This window comes from Bufo bufo, chromosome 3 (genome assembly GCF_905171765.1).
Source record: "Bufo bufo chromosome 3, aBufBuf1.1, whole genome shotgun sequence".
Classification (NCBI taxonomy): Eukaryota; Metazoa; Chordata; class Amphibia; order Anura; family Bufonidae; genus Bufo; species Bufo bufo.
This window is the reverse complement of record NC_053391.1, coordinates 154,233,646-154,256,107: the sequence shown is the minus strand read 5'-3', so window position 1 is coordinate 154,256,107 and position 22,462 is coordinate 154,233,646. Positions and strand designations below refer to the sequence as shown.

Here is a 22,462-nt window from a genome sequence, read left to right as displayed (position 1 = left end):
GGACACATATCAACATGAGACCAATAGCGATGTCACCAAAGTAGCCAGTTTCATAGGAACAAATCTGCTGATAGATGCCCTTTAAAAATATCACACATTGTAAATTCTCCCTGTCTTGTTGAAACATATCACACATCTTTCAAAATAACACTTTGTCTATGACTTCATTTCTATGCCACACCCTTAATGGAGCAAGATAGTGCAACTTTTTGAAAAAAGTCACATTTATTAAATCTGGCATACACCTACTCATCTAGCAAACTGACCACTTTTTCACCCACTTTTTTAAAGTGATGAGAGCAGAGAAACGTTTCAAAAGTAATACATTTTACACAAAAATGGAAGGCACCAGATTATGTTTTTATGAAAAAAATCTGCATAAAAGGCTCTGTAAATTTCTCCCATAGACATGCTGTATGAATAGAGCTATGATAGCACACATTTTCAGATTTAATGTAGATGCAGTTAACCCTTTAGTGACCACCCATACTTGTTTTTACGGCGGTCACTAAGGGGCTTTAAGCTAAGCGGCCTTTTTTTTTACGGCAGACCAGTCTAAGCGCTGCACGGGTCCCCAGTGCAGCGGGAAGCAAGGGCCCAGTTCTCACATGAGAGCTGCGGCACTGCTCTAACAGCCTGGACTGGCAGGAGTGCCAATCTGGGCTGTTTAATACTTTACATGCCACGGGCAATGGTGCCCGCCACATGTAAAGTGCTGACAGAGGGAGCGGACTCCCTCTGTCTCCTATTGGCACCCCGCAAATGCGATCGCGGGGTGCTGATGTGTGTGAAGGCTGGCTGGGGTCTCATTTAGGCCTCAGACCAGCCTTGACTAATTTCCAGCAGCCTGCGCCTCTCTGGTACAGCCTGCTGGTCAATGTCAGAATAGCACTGACATTAAAATGCAATGCAATATAGGGATAATGCATTGCATTTTAAAATCAATCAGAATGTTGTCTGTTGTAGTCCCCTTGTGGGACTACTAAAAGGTAAAAAAAAGTTAAAAAAAAACACATTTATTCAATAAATAAAATCCAATAAAAAAAAGAAGCTCTTTTTCTATTGAAAATACGCTTTAAAAAAAGAAAAATTGCAAAAAAAATCCCCCCCCATATGTTTGGTATTGCTGCATCCGTAAAAAATAAATTGAAAAAAAGAAAGAATTGCTAATTTATTCTTAGTTGCCACCGAAAAAACTTAATTACAAGTAATCAAAATGCGCCATTTACTCCATAATGATACCAATGAAAAATACAAGTTGTCCTGCAAAAATCAAGCCCTCACACAACTCCATAGAAAGAAAAATAAAAAAGTTATGGGTCTTGGGAAGCGGCAATGCAAAAACATAAAAAAAGGGGGTTTATTGCAAATAAGTAGTCAAACGGAAAAATAACTATATGTATTTGGTATCACTGTAATCGTAGTGATCCAGAGAATAAAGATATTATGTTATTTATACCAAAAAATGAACGCCATTGTTGAGGAACGGTTGAGACGTGTGCATATATATCCATGCATGCCTGCAAACACGTGCGGGCATGTATGGTATATATATGCATACATTAACCACCACATCATGGGGTGATGCCCATGGTGATCCCCAGGGGCTCATGGTGGCCCCTGTGGGAAATATGTGGTCCCTGGAAGCTGTGCCCCCTTATAATCCCCCTTATATTAGTATATATAAGTGCCCCCAGGTTGGGTAGTATATATATATATGTATTGATCAGCCTGGTTCGTTTATGACGTGGGAGTGTGTAATGTTATGTGGCAGCAGCTGGGGGCTTACAGCTTGTGCAGGAAGTCCTTTGTTTCAGCTCTAGCATTCCGTCACACGACCCCACGATGATGTCATCACCCTCCTGTTGAAGAAGGAGGAGGGGGGGGCTGCTTTTGTGCTATAAAACCCCCAGCATGGCAGACATGCGGTCTCTTGCAACCAGACTAGATACATGGGAGAGTGCAGCTCCATGATGACCGCCTGGAAATGGCCTACTAACGCTGGAAGGATTAAGTATATCCCCTGACCCCCGACCGCTATATCTCTCCCCTGGTTAACCCCCACCCCTGGTCCTGTAACCCCTATATTTGTGTCCCTGATGTGTACCCTGGGCCCTGATTTACCCTTGATGTGATGTGACCCTGGGCCCTGATTTACCCTTGCCGTGTTACTGGACACCCTGATCCCCAAACCCTTGCCTTATTGGATACCCCTGTTGTACCCCTGATCCTGTGGCCCTATTAGTACCCCTGATTACCCCCACTCCCTGCTGTGTCCCTGATCCCTGCTGTACACCCCTGGTCTCCCCTGGTTACCCCTGTTTCCCTGTGTGCCTGCTCTCCCCTGGTTCACCCCCCATAGACCCCTGTACCCTGAATAACCCCTGTTTCCCTGCCTTGGTTCCTTTGTAGAGCATGCTTCTGCTCTGCAAACAAATCCTTTTAACCCTTCGTCGTACCCCGTAGGGACAGTGAATAGTCAGGTGGGGTGGATTGTTGATATTGAATGTGTGAATTGTATAGTTAGTTGATGGGTGGAAATGGGAATGTGTTAGTGTAGTTAGTATTGTTACTTATATTGTGGTGTGCTGCTATAAATATATATATCTATTCCATTGATATAGATATATATATAATTATAAGCAAATATTAGACTGTGAATGCCTGATCCCTGCTACCACTGTCCTGATAACTCATAACCCTGTGTCCCTTGGCCTGCAGGTAATAACCCCTGCAGAGCCACCATTGTGTTTAACTCCTTGTACCCCTTAGGGACAGTGATTAGTCAGGCGGGTGGGTTGCTGATATTTGTGTGTATGCGAATGTATTATTGTATTATATAGATAGTGTGTGGGGTGGAATTTGGGATTGTGCTGTGTAGTGTAGTTTAGGATTGTATATTTAGTGCTGTATTGTTAGTATTGCGTGCGTAGTGTATTGTTAGTAATAAATACTGTGTTTGGTTTATAACTATCTGTGTGGCGTGTGGTTATTGGCGATAGTTAGTTTAGTAAGGCGCATGCAGCTAGCATAGTGATCAGTGTGAAGCATAGCGAAGGTATTGTTATTATTATATAAAGGCATAAATGGGCGGAGTTATCACTAGGTGGCTCCTCCCATTTATGAATATTAATTATCGATATTTGCATAAATATTGGTGATTAATATGCCCCCTTTACAGCCATAAAATTTATAACGTAAAAGCGGTGACAGTACTGCTGTTTTTCCCATCTCCTTTCCAGAAAGAGTTAATAAAAGTTAATCAGAAAGTTATGTGTTCCCCAAAATGGTGCCATTAAAAACTACAACTTGTCCAAGCCCTCATAAAGCTATATAGACAGAAAAAAATAAAAGTTATAGCTCTTGGAACGCGACGATGAAAAAGGAAAAAGAAAACGCTTGGTCAGTAAGGCCCAAAACAGGCTGATCACTAAGGGGTTAAAGGGAACATTGTACAAGAGTTTTTGAAAGGGCACAAAAATTGCATCCAAGTTATAATAAGTATGTATGCAATGACACAGTAGCACAAGTAACTTTGTTACTTGAGCCATGAATTCAATTCATAGAGGCCTTAAATGGCTTTTCCAGTATTTTGATATTGATGTCTTTTTTTCAGGATGGGACATCATTATCAGACAGTTCAAAGTCCAACTATCAGCTGTTCTGGATTAACACCAAAATTGGTGGTCATCAATGTTTTATTAGTGGGAATCCAACTTTTGAGGTCCCTGCCTATCAGCACATTGACTGGGATGCAGAGTCCCAAACCATTAATATATTGGAAACCTACTTAAATTCGGTGACTAGCTGAAAAAGAAGCATTATCAAAATGTTCCTATATTTTTTCAAATGCTAGGCGGTAATCTAGAAACAGCCACTTGCTGGGGTCATGTAGATAGCATTATATGTTGATCTAGTGCTGAGATCCCGCGCGTGTGCACTCCCATGTATGACGGCGCGTGCTCACTAGAGGAATAGGACTTGCCGAGATGAACAGGGCAAGTGTAGTGCTTATGCGCCCTCATACATGGGAGTGCGCACGCGCGGGATATCGGCATTAGACCAGTGAGTCTAGCGCTATAAATCAAAGGAATAGGGTGGAACTAACAGGCAGGAGGGCGTCAGAGATGCTCAGAAGGAATAAGCACGCCTCCGACTACTTTTACCAGCGTTTTCAGCTCTACCTGCCTATATATCTAGTAGGGCATACATGAATCAGGTGACAGAGCCTCTTTAAGTTCCTATAGCAACATCTTATTTTTTCTCCTCTCCTTTTCAATAGATTAAGAGGCATTTATGTATATATTCAGTGGTCAGTGGTCCCAATACAATTATGGTTTGCCTTACCTCCATCAAGTTCTTCTGCACCAAAGTGATTTCTGTAAAAAAGCATAAATTCTATCTTGTAGCATTTGTAGATGGTGACCAGGAATACAAGTAACAGAAGTATGGCTCCAAGACCTCCAGCAAGTTCAACTGTGTACATCAGTTCTGCAATAGAAGAAAATAATGCATGGACTTATTAGAGGTATAGTGTTGGCAACCGTGGTTGAAAACAAAACATGCAATTGGAAATAATAAAGCAGAAAAATAAAAATGGGATAAAATGATATGTTGTATGTGAAAAGGAATTTGTCACCTTGATTCTGGACCATTATATACAGTAATAGTCCTGCAGATAGGGAGTCCAGGTCACTATTTGTTGTTTTCCTATCACCCCCATTCTTCTGCTGTCAGCTCTCAGAGCTGCATTACAAAACGGAGTCCTCTCCATTGTGTTAGAACAGCGCAGCCATCTGGACTGTATATTGCAGTGCACCTCCAAATGCTGACAGCACTGTAGGGAAATAAAAAATAGAGACCTGGACTCCTTATCTGCAGTACTGCTTATGTATTACTGCAGATAATAGTCCAAGATTCCCTTTAATGTTAAAGGGAGCCTGTCACCACCATATGGCCATATACAGTGCTTACATTGTCCTATAGCACACCTATACATGAATGTACCTTTGTCTTTGTCTTTACACTTGCAGAAGCTGGAAAAGCGAACTTTGATTGATATGCAAATGAGCACTCGCAAGTGCCCAGGGGTGGCGTTCACTGTGTTGGTGCCCAGGCTGCCCTGCCTTTTTTCATTGTTCCCCCGCCCCAGCCTCTGCATATGTCCGCCCTCCTATTCCCTTGCGTCATCCTAAGGTCCGGCCGAGATTCCGCGACTGTGCACTGCCTCGCCGGGCCGGGGCATGCGCACTGCGATGGCCATTATTAGCACGGCATCGCTTTAACTACTGCGCATGCTCCGGCGAACGGCGCAAAACCAGCGGAAATGTGGCGTTTGCTGGCGCATGCGCGGTAGTTAAAGCGATGCAATGCCCACAATGGCCATCACAGTGCGCATGCTCCGGCCCGGCGAGGCAGTGCACAGTCGTGGGATCTCGGCCGGACCTTAGGATGACACAAGGGAATAGGAGGGCAGGCATAAGCAGAGGCTGGGGCGGGGGAACAATGAAAAAAGGCAGGGCAGCCTGGGCACCAACACAGTGAACGCCGCCCCTCCGCACTTGTGAGTGCTCATTTGCATATCAATCAAAGTTTGTTTTTCCAGCTTCTGCAAGTCTAAAGACAAAGACAAAGGCACCATTACATTCATGTGCGCTATAAGACAATGTAAGCACTGTATATGGCCATATGGAGGTGACAGACTCCCTTTAAACTATTTACAAATCCAATAGAATAGGATAAAAACTTGACTCTTATTTATTAACATTATCATGGCGATAACACTTTGGCACACAAGGACGCCATTGACATGGTTTTATGTTCACCTAGTTTGGTGTATACCACAAGATCAAAATCGGATCTTAATGAAAACATAACCTAATATGCAGGTATCTACTTATCTACTTAATCACTTTATGTATTTGGAAGGTGTTTATAGCATCTTTGCAAACCAGCTTTATGTTTTCCCACCTTTCCATCTCTCCCGCACTGACAGTACGGCTCCTCATAAATTTAATTAAGATGCATTGTGCAGTTACTACAGGAATACATTTTCACTTAAATGTTAATATGTATGACAGTCTTGTTGATCTATTATTCATCTTTACTTTTTCCCAGGCTTTATTACTTGTGTATTACAAATCAGCACAATATTTCATAGCTGACACTCATTCTGCGAGCATTACTACAATAATTTCTACTGCATAGCTATGGTGTTTACTAGAGATTTAAATGATGGATGAAATACAGAGTAAATGAATACAGTGCCGCAGGATAGATAACCCAAAGTAATGTTTCCTCACTTATTTGTCAGCATGATAATTTAATCTCTTATGTCATTCATGGAAACCTAACAACGTACAATATGTAATTTATAGTTGTTGTTTTTTTATAAATTGCAAGAACAAAATGTATAAATTAAGGAATATTGTGCATTAAAGGGATACTCAAACTGCTGTTTCAAGTCAAAACGTATGCAAAAGGTATCTTAGCTAAAGGTCGCCATATGACAATGGGTTGTATTTTTGCCATATAAAGTATTTCACCTTCAACTGGCTTGTTTATTGGAAAATATAAAATATACAAGCAGAAAACTTGACCTTAAATATCATTAGTAATGTTGAGCGAAGTGGAGTCTGATCCCAATTTCAGGGAAAATTTGATTCTCCAGAAAGCCAAATTTCCTTGTGCTTCGTGGTAACGAATCAATTTTACCTAAAATGGGCATAAAAAAAAAAAATCATACTCACCGCATCCATTGTGGTGCGAAGAGTCTGTCATGGCCATCTTTATTGAAGATCCCACGCAAAATCTTTTGTGTGGTGATGTATGACGTCAAGCCGGCCAGCGTGATGACGTCATCACGTACCACGTGAGATTTTGTGCTAGATCTTCAATTAAGATTGTCGTGGTCGACTCGTTGCAAGCAAATGGATACGGTGGGTGCTTTTAATTTTTGTAAAACATATTAACCCCTTGCAGCCTACAAGGGTCATCTCAGATGCCACGATCAGCAAAGGAGCTGAATCGGGATGCATGACTGATGTGATAGATACAACATGATCTGTTATGATCCCTTAGAATTACACATGAGTGAATCAATTCTACCAATTCCGAAATTGTCCCAAACAATTCAGAAATTTGGTTCAAACAAGTATAAGTAAGTGAGGTAATGCTCCACTCCTCCCAAAAGAAAAAGAGTACTGAATGTCCCTGTATTACACTTCTCCAAAGGAGACATGCAAGTTGGTTCTTCTTCCAAAACAAAATTTAAATTTAAATTCTCAAGAGAAAATTGTCCTAGGCAGCTAAGTGGCCTTTGTGTTGCAAGTGGCAGTTACCATGTAGACAAAGTTAATACAAGACACTTACTAATGTATTGTGATTGTCCATATTGTCTCCTTTGCTGGCTTGATTCATTTTTTCATCACACAATACACTGTGCATTTCCAGGGGTTACCACCACCCTACAATCCAAAAGAAGTGGCCGTGATTGCACACTATAGGAAAAGGTGTCCACGGAGGTGTGCATAAGTGAGCATTATGAAATAAAGCCAGAAAAGGAGGCAATATGGAAAATCACATTACAACAGTGTCTTGCATTATATTTGTCTACATGATAAATGTAATTTGCTAAAGTGAGACAAGCTTTTTATAGGTGTTTTAAAAATTAGCACAGTCTGGCAGTTTAGGAAGAAGTGAACTCTTGAGGATGAACTATATACATGTGCTACATACATATATGTGCTGTAATGAATGCTACATATAGTTATCCCTCAAGATAAAATGGCCTCAGGATACAATATTTTCAACATACAATGGTCTTTTTTGGGACATCGTAAGTTGAAACTAGACTCAACATACAATGCCTCAGACTCAGATCCAACCAATTAAGGCCACTTCTCTGGTAAAATAGTTGTATTCGTTGCTAGTTATCAGCTGTTCCTGACTGGTATATGAAAGGATCTACACTAGTTATCTGCTTATTTTTCCTAAATCTTCATTTTCTCTTATCTTGGATGACATTTTGGGGCTTTGGAAATAATTACTCAATATACAATGGTTTCAACATACAATGGTCGTCCTGAAACCAATTAATATTGTAACTATTCTCCATTGTTCTCCACTCCACTTTTTGTGAATGGAAGGTGTGTGGCTATAATGGAAGCAGGGTAAGCTGCTGCTACAAGACACAAACTCAGAAAGGGGCCCACAGAAGAGATGGACTAGAAGACTTTATTGTGAGGAACCCCTCAACAGTATTATAAAATTACATTATATACTGTGATAGTAAATACAGTGACATGATATACAGTATATATGTGTAGGAAAAGGACAGAACAGCTGCCAGGCCTGATCTGAAAGAGCTACAGTATCTAGACTAGCCGCAGGAGTAAGAATTGTATGGGAGCAGGAGGAGGTTGCTTGGGAGATCCTCTTTCAAAAATTTTCTGTGGGGCTGAGTCAGTTGTAGATATGCCACTGGTGAATGTCAGCATTGCACTTTGGTCCCCATATGTAAATTTCCAGCATGGATGTCCCATGCACTGCTGTAAGTAAGCTCCTAAGCTCCCCCTAGTGCTGATGCAGAACATTTATAGATCTTGGTATGAAGAAGACAGAGATCCAAATACTGTAATGTATATTACGATATTAACCCATTCATGAAATTAGAATTGACATTCACTTAAAAATTTTAGATAGAAAGAAAAAGGAAAATCCAGCTTTCCATATGAATGTTATTGCATTAAAACAGATAACAAACATAGCGTTTTTTGAATTTTTTTACTTTTGTCTGTCTTTCTGATTTGCAAGTCTGTCTCATATTGATAGTATAATTAAAGTACATGGACAACACTCTGTGCATTGTATAATTAAAACAGCAAAATCTGAAATAAATAACTCACAGAAAGTGGTTAAGAAATAGCATGATTATAAAAAGAAAATGCTTTACATAGTTCTTTTTCTTGGCAGTGGTTAGATATTTACTGTGCTGTCTAGCATTATAATTAATGGGCAGCACAATGGAATATGCAGTGCTGAGGAATAAGGCTCTTTTAATAGAAGGGTATTAGTTTTGTAAAAACTTCAACACAGACAAAGCCGTGGCTTCAATTTAATTATGCACTACAAAAATGTTCTTTATCATAAGCATATTTCAACCTAGCGTACAGCCTGGATTAACATTTAATTTAAACTAACTTGCTAAGTTTACCAAAGAACTCTGGAAAACATAAGGAATGAATTTAAGGTTGGCCTATTATGTAGGATACAAATCTCACTTGGGTTACATACCACTTCAAGGAGTCTATGATCAGTATTTGAAACTGGTGACTTTTACATAGTTGCTGTTTAAAAGCAAAAACTTGTGATAATAAAAATATTAATAAAGTACTGATTTTGACCATTAGGCATAATTTGTAAATGCACATCTACATAACCTAAGTTTAAAACTAAAGGCTGACCAGTAAACATTAAAATATCTTTTACTGTTAATGTTCACGGTTTTGGCCATTTCAGTTTCTTTTTTTCTTCTTCACAGTGTAGATTAAATTTTGTACCAAAGGTAAAAGGGATGTCCTAAAGCATGAAAAATGTTTTATCATGTATGAAATGTGATACAATTTTATTTACTAATATAATTTATTGCTCAAATTCCTTTCCACTTCCATGTTCGTCCCAGACACAGGCAGGGAACTTGCATTCAGGGGTGAACTGGCCAAGGTTTCCTGAGCACTCCTTGGCCATATACATAATGATCTGATGCTCTCTATGTAAATTAAGGATGGGATCATCAGATTCTTACATACCTTAGCGGTGGCCATAGGTGTCCTTAATTGTATTTAATTATATCACTGTCATCAAAATGGAAATACAGTTGAATACTGCACCAGAGCACGAGAGCTCATATATTTCTACTCTGCTGTTCACCCCCATAAGTCACAGGCCACTATATAAGCCAGTGTACAAGTGATGTAGTGATATAGCTATCTGAAGTTGTAGGCTAGAAGAGGCCTTTGGTCTGTAGAACAGATGAAGGTTTGGGAAAGGACTCAGGCTTTTCTGTCCACTTGGGGAGCATAATACTGGGGGCACTATAGGGGTAATTACTAGGGGTAGTCCAAGCAGCATGCTGAAGATATTATTGTTGCTGTGGCCCACATAAGTCCCCTGATAAAATATCTTAATTATAGATAACTGGAGTAGGACATAATTTGGCAGCTTGTAATGGCCACCACAGAAGGGCAGCCTCTGGAGCAGTATATTGTGCTTCACTGTGGTATATGGTTGTGCTGAGGCAGATTTTTTTGCTTCATTGTGATATTGTTGACCGTGACCACTTGTGTTGGCCCAGCCTTCTGTCAGTGTGGACCTCCAACTCTGTATGGGTGACATATTTGAAGCAGGATTGATGTCTAGCTTGGTTCATTAACTAAGCCAGCTTTTTTTTTTTTCATAGGGATTGATGCAGAGACCAAGTAGAGTAGGTTTTGCAAATTCAGGCAGCCAGCCCTCTTTAATCATGTCAGTGACAGAGGGATGGAGGTTAGGTCTCTTTCTATATAAGCCAGTGTCATTGCTAAATTTTCCTTCATGGGGTTAACGGTTCAGTTCCCTTCCATACCCTGGTATGTAAATACCTTTTGCCAAGTAAAAGCAATGTATGCCCCACTGACCACCAGAACATAGATTAAATACTCTGACAGGCCACCATTAGACATGTCATAGTAAATATATCTGCTTTGTATTTCAGAACAGAGAGGGGATAGAGTATTTACACACATAAAATATAAGGGTGGACATCTTTGTGTGGGTTACAAGGAGGGCAAAAGTAATACATAGAGTACCTCTGTATGCCTATTTCAAATTCACATGCAACCTGCCAAAAACATGGTATTTGCTTTTATCGTAGCTTCTAACCAACATGATTTCTACAACTTTTGCCTGTTTATGTCATAGTTGCTACTGTTCTAAAAAGTGGCTGGGACCTGAGCATCGTGTGGTTGGATAATGGTCATGATAGGTGTGACTTGAACTAGAAAACCAAGGTAAATCTCACCAGAAGTCTACTCAAGCAGCTAGTTGGTATAGATTTTTGTTTCTGGTGCGGTGCACCAATCTCCCAAGAGATGCAAAAATTGAGAGGTATGCACCTTTGGATAAATTTGGTGCATCTAAGTTTTGCATATTTTTTTATTTTATTTTTATTTTGACTGGCATAAGAAATGGCAATCGTAAAAAAAAATCCCCCTATGTGTGTGAATAGAGCAGTGATCAATCCACTTGCAAACAATGATACTTTATATTTCATTTTGTTAGTTATAGACAATCTACACCACATTTCAATAATTATTCTATTTGAATCAAAAATAATTTTTGATTAATGAAAACAAATGGTGGTCTCTCTCCAGCCCCAACATAAATGCTGAAGTTAATGCCTACTTTGTTAAAGGGGTTCTCTGGGAATTAAGAAAATGAAAATACTTAAATATTACTTTATTATAAATACATTCCCACATAACTTTCATTAGTTATAATGGCTTGTTTTGTCTAGGAAGCAACCATCTGGGGGGGAAAATGGCCGCCGTCCTATTAGCACACACAAAACCTGTCCTAATCACACAGGAGGATAATAAACATGAACAATTACAATTACAAACAATTACAAACTGGTACAGGAGGAGAGGACCCTGCCCACGAGGGTTTACAATCCACAAAATGATAAGATCCTCAGATGAATCTCTGTAGGAATGGAGTCCGTGAGGAGACATGGAGTACAGAGAGGAGGGTGGGGATGTGGGTAATGAGCAGCTGCTCTTGTATGCAGTCTCCATTACCACAGTCTGTCCTGTCCATCCTCTGTACTTCATGTCTCCGCATGAACTCCATTTTTAGAGAGATTCAGCTGAAGATCTTATTATCTGTATTCAGGACCACAATCCCTGACCAGCAGATCAGAGAGGAAGAGGAGGCAGCTCTTTACCTCAGTGTTCTGAAGTAACTTGTCCTGTGTGATTAGGTGTGTGTTTTGTGTTTACCAATAGGACGGCGGCCATTTTTCCCCCCAAATGATTGCTCCCAGACAAAATCAGCCATATGAGGAATATATTTATAATAAAGTAATATTTAAAGGGAGTCTGTCACCACTATATGGCCATATACAGTGCTTACATTTTCCTATAGCACACCTATAAATGAATGTAATGGTACCTTTGTTATTTTCTTTAGACTTGCAGAAGCTTTTCATTGTTTCCCCGCCCTAACCTCTGCCTATGCCTGCCCTCCTATTCCCTTGTGTCATCCTTCGGTCCGGCCGAGATCCCGCACCTGCGCACTGCCTCGCCGGCCGGAGCATGTGCACTGCAATGCCTATTGTGGTCACGGCATCGCTTTAACTACTGAACATGTGCTGGCAAACGCCACACTGCCGCTGGTTTCACGCCATTCGCCGGCACATGCGCAGTAGTTAAAGTGATGCCGTGCCAACAATGGGCAGGCAGTGCGCAGGCGCGGGATCTCGGCTGGACCAAAGGATGATGCAAGGGAATAGGAAGGCGGGCATATGCAGAGGCTGAGGTGGGGAAGCAATGAAAAAGGCAGAGCAGTCTGGCCTCCAACACAGTGAACGCCGCTCCTAGGCACTTGCGAGTACTCATTTGCATATGAATCAAAGTTTGTTTTTCCAGCTTCTGCTAGTCTAAAGAAAATAGCAAAGGTACAGTTACATTAATGTATAGGTGTGCTATAGGACAATGTAAGCACTGTATATGGCCATATGGAGGTGGCAGACTCCCTTTAAGTATTTTTATTTTCTTAATTCAAGGAGAACCCCTTTAATGTTTTGTTCTCCACTCCAGGTTCTTGAAGGCTGCTTTACATAAAGATTTTAAATAATTAGTTTTGTTTATAATTCTGACGTAAATCCAACCAAGATAGTATACTTGAAGGCACAAACTTGAAGAACCATGTAAAGTAAATCAGAAGATACTTAAAGCTTTATAACTAATGGTACTGATAAATCTAGCTTTGAAATATAATACACCCGTGATCTGAACCATCATCTTAATGTGTGACATGTAAAGGCTGCACTGGGACTGAATTATATAACTGCAATGCCATATGCTATGCTCCTGTTGTGATTATTGGCAATTTATGCATTTCTACAATACACAAGGACTGTCATCTGTTCTATGTTGTGCTAGAAAATTAAATCATATGGCTTCCATTAGTTTATCTTATTTAATTATTTGGCATGTTTTCTTCATTATTTTTAGTATTTCCTGGCTCTTATGCATCTGTCACAAAAATCCACTGCTTTAAACAGGAAGCAGCTTTATAAAATAGTCTAATGTCATGTTTTTTAAGCTATAAAGATGTCTGGCGAAGAGAAAATTACATTGAATATTACGGCATAAAGTTCATAATATAATATATTAGAATTTTTGAATACTTTATACTTATTTCACTATTATATTTATTATTATTAGTATCATGATTACTGCTAGGCTGCTTCGCTGAATTTTACAAAAAAAATCACTTTGTGAGAAATTACTTCACAAAGCGCATTTCTTTGCAAGTAGCAGGAGCAATGATGGGGAATGGGGATTGCACCGCCTCCCGTCATTGAACCCCTCAGATGCCACGTTCATCGCTGATTGCGGCATCTGAGATAAATATTAAGGCCTTTCAAGGGTTGATTAGTTAAAAAAAAAATTATTGTACTTACCTTATGCAATTGAGTGCAAAGAGTCCACCACAGGCAGCCATCTTGATTGATGATCCAGCGCAGTGCATCATGACATCATGAAGCTGGCCGGCATGGTGACATCATATGTCCCTGCGCACAAGATGTTGCAAGGGATCTTTAAGCAAGATGGCCGTAGCAGCCTTTTTGCTCTCAAATTGATGAGGTATATATTTTTTTTTTTACATTTTTACTGCCATTTCAGGGGGAAATTATTTGTTACCATGATGCACAAGTAAAAGATTCAGCTTCACGGAGAATCAAATTTTTCCTGAAATTCGGATCAAATTCCATTTCAGATACTTTGATTCATTCAACACTAATAACTGCCTATTAGGCCCTGTTGTAGTGACTGTAGGGTAATGCAATCATTTTTTTTTTTATGAATGGCACTATAGATACAGTAGCTCCAGTGACAATAATATGAATTTACTGTTACAAACAGGGTTGGACTGTACTTTACACTCATGGCCTCTTTTCTCTGTACTCGGAGCAAAAATTCAGTTCCCTAGCTCTGTATCTAAATACAACTGACAAAATGTTGGCATCTCAGGTGGCACCCAGAATCTAAGGCATACTACATCTGCACAATGAAGGGTTATGGCCCTCTTGCAAACACCCTGTTCCCTTCATAGTTAGCCCAATGGCAGGTCTATATACTGTAGATTTTGCGGATACAGTAAACTATATGCTCTTACAGCTCTAGTATAGATTATCATTTCTTATATTATAAAATGTATTCTATATTTTGGAAACCAATACAATAGATTTGACTCCCAGACTAAACTACAGGAAGACTTGCTACTGGGCTGGGTTGGATTTTTCACTGTACCAATACTGTTTCCTTATTGGTATGTAGAAAATGATTATACTTGGTAAACATGATGTGATACATTGTTTTATTAATGTGGATACCGGTAAACCTAATGTAATGAAAACATTGCCCTTGTGGCTTTTCTCTGCAATGCAGTCATAACTGGTATAATGGATCCAGTTTCAAACAGATCCTTGTGAATCCTTACAGATCCTACTGACTTAAAATGGGATACATCAGGTTTCCATCAGGACTATCTTGTTTTTGATGGCTATAAACTATGGCAATTTTGGCAGCTTCTATTACAAAAAGATTGTTTTGGTGATTTATCCTCTCAGGCCTCACACACATGGTTGTATCTGTAAATTGGTCCGCAAAATAACAGATTTGAAAAATACAGACACCTTCCATATTCATTGCGCATATTTCTTACTCCTATTAAGGGTGCATTCACACGACCGTATGTATTTTGCGGTCCGCAAAGCGTGGATCTGCAAAAAACACAGATGGCGTTTGTGTGAAGTCCTTGTTGCATCCATATTTTTTGCAGATCCATTGTAACAATTCCTATTCTTGCCCAGAAAACAGACAAGAATAGGAAATGTTCTATCTTTTTTGCAGGGCTACAGAACGGACATACAGATGACGACAGCAAATGGTGTGCTTTCCCTATTTTTTTTCCTGACCCAACTAAATGAATCGGTCCACATCCTATCCAAAAAAAAAAAGCGTGGGTCGGGTGCAGACCAAGACTACAGTTGTGTGAATGCACCCTAATAGAAACATTAATTTTAGTTTGCAATGAGGAACAACTCCACAGATAGACCTAAAATATGGATGTGGGCATAAATGGGTTAGTATGCCATCCGCCAAAAATTACAGATAGCATATGGATGAAAAATACAGTCATGTGCATGAGGTATAAGGTAGAGCTATCATTTCCGTCAATATGTCTGTTTCAGTAAATACTTGTTTTCCTTATGAAATAATTCTGCAACGTTTCTTAGAACTCTACCTTGTGTAATTCTTTCTGTAATTCCTTCTATAAATGAAAAGCCAAGTGCTACACTAATCAATCAGTGCTAGCTATGTAGGAACACACCCTTTTGACAAGAGAAATAGCAATGAGGAATAACAGACATATGGGCACAACTCAGAATTATTCCATGAAGAAATGCAAGTACTTACTAAAACAGACAAGTCATGAGTGGTGACAGGTACTCTTTAGTACAATAAAGAGATCTTATGAAATAAGTTACATTTTGTTACATTAAAATTTTTGGTGTTATAATAATTAGAGATGAGCGAATCGAATCCACCGAAGTGGAACTTGATCCAAATTTTAGGATAAATTTTATTTGCCGCAAAGCCGAAATTTCTCGTACTTCGTGTCAGCGAATCAATTTAACCTGAAATAGTGTAAAAAACAAAAATAATCATACTTGCCTCCTCTAGTTGCTCGCAACGGGCCAGCCGCCACCTTCTTGATTGAAGATCTCAGCTGAAATCCCGTGTGTGGTGACGTATGACATCACCACACCAGTCCACGCGATGACGTCATCTCGGGCTGCGCGAGATTTCGTGCAAGATCTTCAAGCAAGATGGTGGTTACTGGCCAGTCGTGAGCAAATGGAGGCAGTAAGTTTGATTGAATTTTTTTATGTTAATTTTACACTGTATTAATACTCTCAGATGCTGCGATCATATATGAACACGGCATCTGAGGGGTACGATGATGGGGAGAGACGCTATCGCAGTTCCCTGTCATTGCGCCCGCTAAATTTGTCAAAGCAGCCGAATAAAATTTTCTAAAACTTCACTCATCTCTAATAATAATAATAATCTTTATTTATATAGGGCCAACATATTCTGCAGCACTTTCATTTGCAAACAGTCATAAATAACATAGCAACAAACAGGTCAAAAATTACAACAAGAGAAATAAGGGGTCCTGCTCGCAAGAGCTTACAATCTATGATGAGATAGGTGTGACACAAAAGATAGAAGTGTTTGTATTGTACAATGGTCCAGCCATATTGGGAAAGTAGGGGAGCAGATATAAAGCTGCATGAGCCAGTCACCAGTGTTCATGTATTATATGGTATAGGTTACTAAGTGAGAACACAAATTAGAGATGTATTTATTTTTTGGAGAGGACATTCTGTAATCATATAGTTATGGTGCTCTCTGATTTAATTGGATAAACTGACAAACAACATACGCAAAATTTACATTCAAGTGATCATCAGCAATAGATATTCAAGTTTTCAGCTGCCACTTTCAGCAGTTACAGGGCATTTACAACAGCCGTCTGGTAGAACAATTGCAGATTAAGAAAAAAATATTGATTCCAAGTCCAGCTCTAGATTGTTTTCTGAATAAATAGCTTCAATTTAAACGAGATTTTCTGCAGTCGTTTTGACCAATAGTTACATTTTTCCCCTTAGGCCTCATGCACACGACCGTTGTGTGCACCCGTGGCCGTTGTGCCGTTTTCCGTTTTTTTTCGCGGACCCATTGACTTTCAATGGGTCCGTGGAAAAATCGGAAAATGCACCGTTTTGCAGCCGCATCCGTGATCCGTGTTTCCTGGCCGTGAAAAAAATATGACCTGTCCTATTTTTTTCACGGCCAACGGTTCACGGACCCATTCAAGTCAATGGGTCCGTGAAAGAACACGGATGCACACAAGATTGGCATCCGTGTCCGTGATCCGTGGCCGTAGGTTAGTTTTTATACAGACGGATCCGAAGATCCGTCTGCATAAAGCTTTTTCAAAGCTGAGTTTTCACTTCGTGAAAACTCAGAACCGACAGTATATTCTAACACAGAAGCGTTCCCATGGTGATGGGGACGCTTCTAGTTAGAATACACTACAAACTGTGTACAAGACTGCCCCCTGCTGCCTGGCAGCACCCGATCTCTTACAGGGGGCCGTGATCAGCACAATTAACCCCTTCAGGTGCGGCACCTGAAAGGGTTAATTGTACTATCATATCCCCCTGTAAGAGATCAGGGCTGCCAGGCAGCAGGGGGCAGACCCCCCCCCCTCCCCAGTTTGAATATCATTGGTGGCCAGTGCGGCACCCCCCCCCTCCCTCTATTGTAATAATTCGTTGGTGGCACAGTGTGCGCCCCCCCCCCCCTTCCTCCCTCTATTGTAATAAATCGTTGGTGGCACAGTGTGCGCCCCCCCCTTCCCCCCCCCCCCCCCCCCTCTATAGCATTAACAACGTTGGTGGCCAGTGTGCAGCCTCCCATCTCCCCCCCCCCTCCCCCCCATCATCATTGGTGGCAGCGGAGTTCTGATCGGAGTCCCAGTTTAATCGCTGGGGCTCCGATCGGTAACCATGGCAACCAGGACGCTACTACAGTCCTCGTTGCCATGGTTACTTAGCAATAGTACAATAGTAGAAGATTAATACTTACCTGCTGCTGCGATGTTCGTGTCCGGCCGGGAGCTCCACCTACTGGTAAGTGACAGTGACAGGTCTGTGCGGCGCATTGCTAAATGAACCGTCACTTACCAGTAGGAGGAGCTCCCGGCCGGACACGAACATCACAGCTCCCAGGTAAGTATGAATCTTGTACTATTGCTAGTAACCCGCTGCCACCAATGATCGGGGGGGGGGGGGGGGGGGCGCAAGATGGGAGGCCGCACACTGGCCACCAATGTTGTTAATGCTATAGAGGGAGGGGGGCCAATGATTGCCACCAACGATTTATTACAATAGAGGGAGGAAGGGGGCGGGGGGGGGGGGCCACACTGTGCCACCAACGAATTATTACAATAGAGGGAGGAAGGGGGGGGGGCGCACACTGTGCCACCAACGATTTATTACAATGGAGGAAGGGGGGGGGGCCGCACTGGCCACCAATGATATTCAAACTGGGGAGGGGGGGGGGGGGGGGGTCTGCCCCCTGCTGCCTGGCAGCCCTGATCTCTTACAGGGGGATATGATAGTACAATTAACCCCTTCAGGTGCGGCACCTGAGGGGTTAATTGTGCTGATCACGGCCCCCTGTAAGAGATCGGATGCTGCTAGGCAGCAGGGGGCAGTCATGTACACAGTTTGTAGTATATTCTAACTAGAAGCGTCCCCATCACCATGGGAACGCCTCTGTGTTAGAATATACTGTCGGAAATGAGGTTTCACGATCTAACTCATATCCGACAGTATATTCTAACATAGAGGCGTTCCCATGGTGATGGGGACGCTTCAAGTTAAAATATACCATCGGATTGGAGAAAACTCCGATCTGATGGTATAAAAGGGACTCCGGACTTTACATTGAAAGTCAATGGGGACGGATCCGTTTGAAATGGCACCATATTGTGTCAACGTCAAACGGATCCGTCCCCATTGACTTGCATTGTAATTCAGGACGGATCCGTTTGGCTCCGCACGGCCAGGCGGACACCAAAATGACTTTTTTTTCATGACCGTGGATCCGCCAAAAATCAAGGAAGACCCACGGACGAAAAAACGGTCACGGATCACGGACCTACGGACCCTGTTTTTGCGGACCGTGAAAAAAAACGTTCGTGTGCATGAGGCCTTATCAGGATGATTTTCTCCAGCACTGAGGCTAAATTGATAGCTAATTACAATAAAGTGCATTCACCCTCTCAAAATATTGAGTGATATAATCAGTAATAAATGTGTTCTTTTTTAACTAATCCAACTTTAATTATCTGGAGCACTTCATACTTGTATCTCTGATCTGCACCTTCTTTTAAATTGTATAGCTGCTCTTTGCTGCATGACATTTTGCAATTTTATTCTCACTGAATGCTGACGCATAAGGATCCTTACAGAAATGCGCTAAAAATAAGAGCTATTTCCATTCCATGATCACACAATTGCTTCACATGGACTGGTTAGTGGCCTTTACCAACTTCATGATTTTTGGTTTTAGCCATGTATACATATAGATATTTCAAATAAGTGTCATACAGATGCATTAAAGAAGCACTCCCATAAAAGTTTTTATTCACTGACCTGTTAGAAAGGTACATGATGTAGTGAAGGTCATTTTCTTACCAGTGACTGTTTTGTTATTTCCTCCCTTCTGATCCTAAGCTCTGTCCTGTGACCAACATTCTGACTTTCCAAATAACACAGCATCTTATGTGTGGACCTGAAGCCAGTTTCTCTATGTATTCCTATGGGAGCCTTAATGTCAGTCTCATAAGAATGAATAGAGAATATGACTTCCAGTTGGAAACCAGAGTGTTGGTCACTTGGAATAGCTAAGGATCAGAAGGGAGGTTATAACCCACAAATATAGTCAAGAAGATTGATAAGAAGATTACATTCATTTCCATTTACATAATGTACCTTTCGAACAGGTCAGAGGATAAAAAATGTTTGGGGAGTGCTTATTTAAAAAGGAAACTATCAATAATTTCATGCTGTCCAAACCACATGCCACAATTAAAAACGACAGGCTCCATCGTGATGACAAACTATATTTTACTCTGAAATCCGATAGGATTTCAGAGAATAACTGGCGACAGTTAAAAGTGTCCTCTACCTGTGCTTCTTGCTACCTATCTCTCCTCAATAGGTTGCAGTATTTCAATCAAGACAAAAGTAGTCAGAGCAGTGGCGTAGCTATAGGGGGTGCAGAGGTAGCAGTTGCTACCGGGCCCAGGAGCCTGAAGGGGCCTAAAGACCCTTGTGCCACATAAGACACTGGTATTATAGAATGTGCATGCAAGTCAAGTTACACCTCTGGCATAAGGTCACGGGAAGGGAAGGGATAAGGTCAAGAATTTGGCATGGGGGGGTGCAGTTTACAAAGGCTATGTGCTTCCCTGCCCCTGGCCACAAAGCAGTGAGGAAAGGGGGGCCCAACTGAACTCTTGCACCAGGGCCCATGAGCCTTTAACGCCACCCTTGAGTCAGATAGAAGCCAAAGTTATATGGAAACTAATTTCATGGACTAATAAAGCATGTGCATGAAAAAATAATTGTTGTACATTCAATCATCTGCCATATTGTGAGATATTCTCCTCTATAAGCATTGCTCAAAAAAGGCATCATATTAAAGCAAATAGTGTACCTCCATACTATGAAAAGATAAGGATTCTGTGTGCAATCGTACAGGATCCATGTTAAGGTCGCAACATCTCATATAGTATGTTAAAAAGTGGATGGTGAACCACTGTGTCAACTGAACAGATTTAACTTAGGTCTAATTCTAAGGGATTATACACCTGGACTTTGTGGAGGGGAACGACCAGGCCTCTACCTCTAGGAGTGGACTCTGTTTGATCGAAAGCTGATCAACACTGGTGCAGAGCACTGAGGGATCAGACATAACTATAGTCAGGGCAGGCAGAGTACATTCAATCCGATAATCAGGCCAAAGGTCGAGGTAGGCAGCACTGGGTCCATGTAGTAAGGCAGAAGTTAGGTCATTATCACGGTCGGCGTGGCTATCACATACGTGACACAGAGGGAGGGAACGAGGAAGGCCCTGCCCAAGTGAGAGGGAAGATGGTGACCCCTGACTCACCTGGCGACTGGCACCTGGCTGCCCTGACGTCCCTAGACGGGTTCCTCACCCGTACGCCGATCACGTGCCTAAAGCCCTGGCTTTCCCTGAGCTGAGCCCTAGGTAGTGAACAGGGCGATGGGAACACTAGTCCGCACCACTAACTCTAAGGGAAAACACCAAGGGGAGGACAGACAACACAGACTCAACATATATTCCCAGGTGGGCGACAACAGGAGACAACAATAAGCCCAACAGGGATCCGGAGGGTAGCACTCAGGAACGACAAGCAGGATTCACCACTCCAGTGGGTCAGTATAGATGTCCAGGCAGGAAGCTCTATAACTGGCAACTAGAGAAGTGTGAGGGGAGAATATAAGGAGGTAGGGAGTGGCAGACAAGAAACAGCTGAGGAGGAGAAGCTACGGATCCCTGAGAGAGACAAAAAGGATAGCAAGGCAAACACAGAAAACAATCACTAAAAAACAACGTGATCTTTAGATATAGAGCGCGCAGCCACCCGCTGCGACTTCCTGACCCCGGGTATAACGGAGTCAGACGTGGCTCTTGATACCCTCGTGACAGTCATGCAGCAAGAGTTCAAATCAGTTGTCAGGCTGAGGTTGAGCGAGAGTAGTCAGAAGGATTAAATCACATCATTTCAGGGTCTAGCAGACTAGAAAAAGTATTGCTCAGGCACACACCCATAAGGGAAAATACATTAAGTACCTCAGGGTAGTTAGATATTGGCTGGGGAAGATTAGTATGTGCATGATGGCCCTTTAAGAGCCAGATAGTGTATGCGTGCACCCTATAGACTGGCTGGGGCGCAGGTCACAGCCTATGCAGAGAGCTTCTACAGCAGCCTGGCCTGCTGGTTAGACAAAGAGGAATGACAGCAGATAGGTGCCAGGAAGACTAGGAGTGGAGAGCAGTTCAGCCAGGTGAGAGCCATGCTCAGCAGGGGGACTGGAGCAGCGGCAATTACAGGCCGCTGCAACCCCCTTCCTCTCCACTACAGAACCAGGTGTTTCAGGTATAATATGAACCATAACAAATAATTCATGTGATACTGGCATCCATGACAAAAATATATATGCACTCCTTTAACCTTTTCCTGACCAGGCAGTTTTCTTTTTTACAATTTCATTTTTCACTCCTTACCTTTTAAATTGCTCACATAGCCTATGGTCAGCTCAGTCCCATTCAAGTGAATGAGCCTGAGCGTCAATATCAAGCATAGCTGCTATACATATACAATGTATGTAGCTGTTCTTGGTATGCTACGAGGAGGCCACAATGCTATGGTGCTGACCGGTAGGGATGTTGGAAGAATTATATATGGAAAAAGATTCAGACATACATGAGTGCCTAAAAAAAAAACTTTGCTTTTTTTTATT

General features: G+C 41.5%; 1 protein-coding gene across 1 annotated transcript in view; it reads right to left on the bottom strand.

Moving 5' to 3' along the window:
* The window catches only part of IL1RAPL1 (interleukin 1 receptor accessory protein like 1), a 1,020,597-nt gene that overhangs the window by 21,354 nt on the left and 976,781 nt on the right, over positions 1-22,462 (bottom strand). Inside the window, exon 9 of the mRNA XM_040422155.1 lies at positions 4,348-4,491. Within this exon, the coding sequence (XP_040278089.1) occupies positions 4,348-4,491 (144 nt within the window). The remainder of the gene's footprint in view (positions 1-4,347; positions 4,492-22,462) is intronic.